Source organism: Myzus persicae, unplaced genomic scaffold (genome assembly GCF_001856785.1).
Source record: "Myzus persicae strain clone G006 unplaced genomic scaffold, MPER_G0061.0, whole genome shotgun sequence".
Taxonomy (NCBI): Eukaryota; Metazoa; Arthropoda; class Insecta; order Hemiptera; family Aphididae; genus Myzus; species Myzus persicae.
The window spans coordinates 12,497-17,934 of record NW_019104434.1 but is presented as its reverse complement, the minus strand read 5'-3'; the positions used below and the strand labels follow the sequence as shown (position 1 = coordinate 17,934).

Here is a 5,438-nt window from a genome sequence, read left to right as displayed (position 1 = left end):
AAAAAAAAAAAAAATAATTATATGATATTGTTAATGTTAGTAAAATGTTAAACATATTACAGCTGATCGGCGCATAGACAAAGAAAGTCAAATTTTAGTGAGGGGGGGATTAATTTTTTTATCTTTAATAAAGATTACATTTAAATAGATTGAGCAATTTACATTAACACTATAAATAAACACGATGTTTCAAATTTTAAATATTATGATATTTGTATTATTTCATAAATACTTTACCTTTCAACCTTTGTGCGATAAAAAAGTACAATATTCAAATTGATAGGGAGACAGGCTAGAAAATTATTGTCAATGGACCTATCGGTAGTGGTTTTATAAACATGCGAATTTTGAAGTTTATACCTACTTAGTAGACAAAGAGAAATATTATTACTTGAAGTTAGGTTATTTATTACATAGTTGCTGTTTTAAAATTAAAAACATTTCTTTTTATTCGCTATGAACTTATATTTTTTTTCATTTCTTTGCGGCGTTTACAATTTATTCTAAAGAGGACAATACGTGAATGTGACAATGGTAAAAAATATACAAGTAGAAAATGTGATGGCCATATACTGCCATATGCAGTGCCGCAACTAGGCTTTGTGGGGCCCTAGTGCAAATTTTATTGTGGGGGCCCTCTTAAAGGGATTTTGTCATAACTTAATTTTATTTCCGTAATAATTTATATTTATAATTTTTCTAAAAAATATTTTTACTTTGATTAGAGAAAATGCTTTGTAGAGTAGTCAATTTTTTTATTTTCTAAATATTCTTGTTTTTTAAACTTAATTTTTAAGCATTAACACTAATGATTAATGAATGTCATAAATTGTTATCATAAAAATATTAAATATTTGAACTAGTAAATAAAATAATATAAAACGTCTTATAAGATGTGTCTATAATTTTTTTCTATCTTTTTTTTATATATACACACATTCACAATTTAAGTTAAATATTAAATACTAAATATGAACAACCTTGCTGACAGAAAAAACATATTATATTTGAAATTATTATTTATAAGAATTCTTATTATTATTAATTCTTGTTTATAGATTGGTAAATGATTACATAAATTGTGTAAAAATGCTTAGTTCTATACATTTTTATGTCCCTCAATGACAAACCAGGAATACCTTCTTATACCTTTCGGCTTTCACAATCACTTGCACAAAACTAAATATATAAAAATGCACCTTTAAATGGATCCACTTAATTAGCTAATGTTATCCAGATTAATTTTTTAAAACTTTCACACTATTGAATCTTTTTGTAATTGTATTACTAGATATTATTAGTAGTCACATTTTTGTTTCTATTCCTCAAATTAATGTAATATTATTTCTTTATTGTTTCTCCTTTCGATTTATACATGTACTCATTATAATTATTTTTAATCTCAATTAGGATTACACATATTATAAAACATTGAGCTAGAGCCTGTTGAAATAACAATAAATAAATAAATAAGTAGACAGTTATAAGTACAACTTACTTAAAACTTCATAATATATTGTACTTATCGGATAAAATGTACTTTTTTATATCAGTGGAAAAGGTAGGTACACACTACACATATTAGTAAACATAAAAGTATAAAACAATTTAACACACAAAAAACCAAAATTTACTTGAAAATATTATTAATTTTAAATTACAAGTTAATAAAATATTATTATTTTAAAAAGTTCTTTTTTCGAGCTTTTTTGTTGGCGAAATTGTCAATTACTTGATTTATATTCAAATCTTGAGTTCTGTTACGTTCAATATTTAGTATACTGATATTTGTAAGTCTTTCTTGTGCCATAGAGTTCCTCAAATAATTTTTTATAATTTTGAGCTTGGAAAAAGAACGCTCTGCTGATGCTACTGTGACAGGTAATGATGTAAAAATTACACAAGCCGTTAAAACATCTTTGTACAGAGATCCTAAATCATTTTCTAAAATACATTTTGCTAGTTCTTTAATAGTTTTGATTTTTGAGAGTGATTCAGTTAATATTTCTTTTATTGATAATACTTGTCTTGTAAAATCTGAACTTATATCTTTTTCATAAAATATAATAAAGTCATATGTTGCCTTAACAAGATTTTCTTCACTGAATTGTAACATATTTTGTGGTTGTAAAAAGTTAAACTTATCAACAACTTCTTGTAAGCCTAGAAAACGATATTTAAGTTGTACTAAAGCTGTATCAATGACAGGTAAAAATACTTTAACTTTGAGATTATCTTGTGCTATATCATATCGTTTATCTCCATCTAAATCACCGAAAAATGTTTTAGAAAATACTTTTCGTTTTTTAATGTTATTGACTGGTATGCCCCAACTGTTACACAAGTCTGTGGCTGAATTAACAAGACACTCGTAATTATCTCTTAGATTGTTAATGGATGTAATAGCCGATTGTAAATATTCACATGCAATATGAAGATTTGTTTCAATTGATTGCATTTTCTTGGAAACTAAATAAAACGGTCTTAAAATTTGTTCCCATATAAAAAGAATTAATACAAATTCAAAAGATTCAAGCTTTTTTTTCAGACCTTTAGCTCTATTCTTTTCTTCTTTTTTATCACTAGTTAAAATTATACTTGTTAATGATTTTAATACATCTTTGTATCGAAACTTCAGGGCAAAAACTGCATTATGTCTCGACTCCCATCGGGTGGTACACACTTTTTTTAATACAATTTTTGCAATATCATCACCTAAGGCCAAAGTTGCCCATCTAGGAGCACTGCTGCTAAAAAATAAAAATAAATCTTGAACAATGTTAAAAAAATTTAACATTTTTGGTGTGCTTTTTGCCATATCTGATAACACAAGATTTAAATTGTGAGCAGCACAATGAACAAATGACGCATTAGGAATTATGTCTGAAATTCTTTTTTGAACACCTGAGAAACAACCACTCATTACAGAGGCACCATCATAACCTTGGCCCCTGCATTTACTAATATCCAAGTTGTGAGTATTTAAAACTGCTTTAATTAAATTAACATGTCCTTCAGCATCATGTTTATCTAAGGGGTAAAATCCTAAAAATGATTCTTTGATTTCTAACTTAGATTCTTTATAATCAACAATTGTGTACCGAAAAATAAAACTGACTTGGTCAATCTTGGTTATATCTTGCGTAGAATCAATTATGATAGAGAAACATTGAGCTGATCTGATTTCTTCACATATCAACTGTTGCAAGTTAGTAGCTAATATTTCAATTAATTCGTTTTGAATTTTCCAACTCAAATATTTAACTCGTGATTGTTCAGTGAGTAGTAAGCTATTTAACACAGGATCAAACTCAGCAAGAAGTCTAACAGCCCGAATAAAATTTCCTTCAGATGGATTAGTTTCAGACAATTTTCTTTCATTGCCTCGAAGGGCAGTGTTTCCACCTGTTAAAAATAAAATTATTTTTATCAAACGAGTTAAAATATCCCTCCATTTCTGAGCTTCTTTAGATATTAAAATTTCTATTGATTGATCTATTGTTAAATTTTTTGTCCAAATTGTACGTAATTTAACAGCTTCAATATGCTGAATAGATGATTCGTGTTTATTAATTTTCAGTGTTAAATGTTGCCAATCGTCAATTCCGTTTATCCAATTTGATTTGAAATAAGAATGTTTTCTATCCGCAAACAACCAACACGATTCACAATATACTTTGTCAAGTATAATAGAATAACAGAGCCAGCCTCGAGGTATTTTTTGGCCGGACAAATTTGTAGTAAAATAATATTCGACAGAAAATTTTCGGTTTATGCTGTCTTTGCTGGTACTAAGCGGAAATTTTATATTTGGTTTACAAGGACCAAACGAAATTATTTGTCTTTTTAAATTGGAATTTTTAATAATGTCAGGAAACTTTCCACGATCAGTCGGAAATTCACAATTTAAATCCAAAGAAAAATCATCAGAAATACCTATAATGGTAAATTAAATATAAAGACTAAATTAATTTTTTTATATTATATTAATAAATTGCCTAATTACAAATTTTAAATTAATTGAGAAAAATCTATATGGCACCTTAATATTCAACATTTAAAAAATAATATAAAATTAATTCTTGATATAAATCAGTAGATAGTGAAATTGATTAGACTAGGGAGTACGATTAAATTGTCTTAGTATTTGCATTTGATCAACTCTAAAATTTAATAAAAATAGTTCTACATTTATAAATATAAATAGTGGTGGGCAAAATAGGTAGTACCTTTAAGCATTAAAAATATAGTTAGTTTATTTAACAATTAGCCAGATACGAAATCAAATATTATATTATAAATAAAACATACCTAAGTTATTAAAGTCCACATTGCTTTCAATAGAATTGTGTGATTGGATTTTGCCGTTTTCTAAAAGAATGAATAGCAATAGTTATCAAATAAATTTAAAATTCTTAGTTACAAACAATTTTTTAATACATATTTTTATAAAAAATGAGATATTATACAAAAAATTAAGTTAGGTAGGTATAATAACTTAAATTTTTCATTTTTTTATTTTGAGAACCTACTTAAATTACAAGTTTTATAAAAGTAACACTTCAATTTACAATAATTGAATAAATAAAAACTTTGAAAATAAATTCCAATCTTACCAAAATTTGATTCCATATTAGACGATTCAACAGTATTTTCTTTCAATGAGTTTATAATTTTAATAGTTGAAGATAATTCATTACCTAAAAATGATTAACTATTAAATAAGCTATTCATAAAAATTTAATTTAATTTCCAAACCTACAAAATTAAGTAAGCTTCAAGTTGATTTGTTAAGTAGGTGTAAACCTACATGTGTAACTTATTACGTTAAAGTTACAATATATTAAAAAAATAAATTATAAATAAACTTTATTAATATTAATGAATTTTAATTTTTTAATACAATCATTAAAATACAACTTTTAAGAGTTAAATATTGAGTTAAATTGCACAATAGAATATAGATACTACAATAATTAATTTATAATAGGTAATTATGATAAAATTTACTGAATTTGGAATTGTCTACATCAATTAAATTATATTTCTTTTTTAATAATTTCATAAATAAAAACTTACCACTATTCAGTACAATGTTATTTTCATTAACATTATCTTTTTGCATATGTAAATTATTTTCAAAATCATTTTCACTCGACAAATCTAAAATTTTAATTTTTAATACAATCATTAAAATACAACTTTTAAGAGTTAAATATTGAGTTAAATTGCACAATAGAATATAGATACTACAATAATTAATTTATAATAGGTAATTATGATAAAATTTACTGAATTTGGAATTGTCTACATCAATTAAATTATATTTCTTTTTTAATAATTTCATAAATAAAAACTTACCACTATTCAGTACAATGTTATTTTCATTAACATTATCTTTTTGCATATTTAAATTATTTTCAAAATCATTTTCACTC

The 5,438-nt window shown here is 24.8% G+C and overlaps 1 protein-coding gene across 1 annotated transcript; it reads right to left on the bottom strand.

Annotated features, from left to right (window-relative positions):
* Positions 1 to 1,644: 1,644 nt before the first annotated feature.
* LOC111042151 (zinc finger MYM-type protein 1-like) lies at positions 1,645 to 5,398 on the bottom strand. The gene is made up of 4 exons (XM_022326676.1): positions 5,362 to 5,398; positions 4,617 to 4,700; positions 4,312 to 4,371; positions 1,645 to 3,936 (listed from the first exon to the last, which is right to left on the bottom strand). Exons 2-4 carry the CDS (start codon positions 4,630 to 4,632, stop codon positions 1,679 to 1,681), a joined length of 2,334 nt encoding a protein of 777 aa, XP_022182368.1. The 5' UTR covers positions 4,633 to 4,700; positions 5,362 to 5,398; the 3' UTR covers positions 1,645 to 1,678.
* Between the last annotated feature and the right edge of the window lie 40 nt (positions 5,399 to 5,438).

What these genes read in the sequence shown, in the direction of transcription:
- LOC111042151 (XM_022326676.1), bottom strand. An exon ending in TGTGGACTTTAATAACTTAG is followed by an intron (nt 3,937 to 4,311) that starts GTATGTTTTATT and finishes TTACCATTATAG; the next exon opens with GTATTTCTGATGATTTTTCT.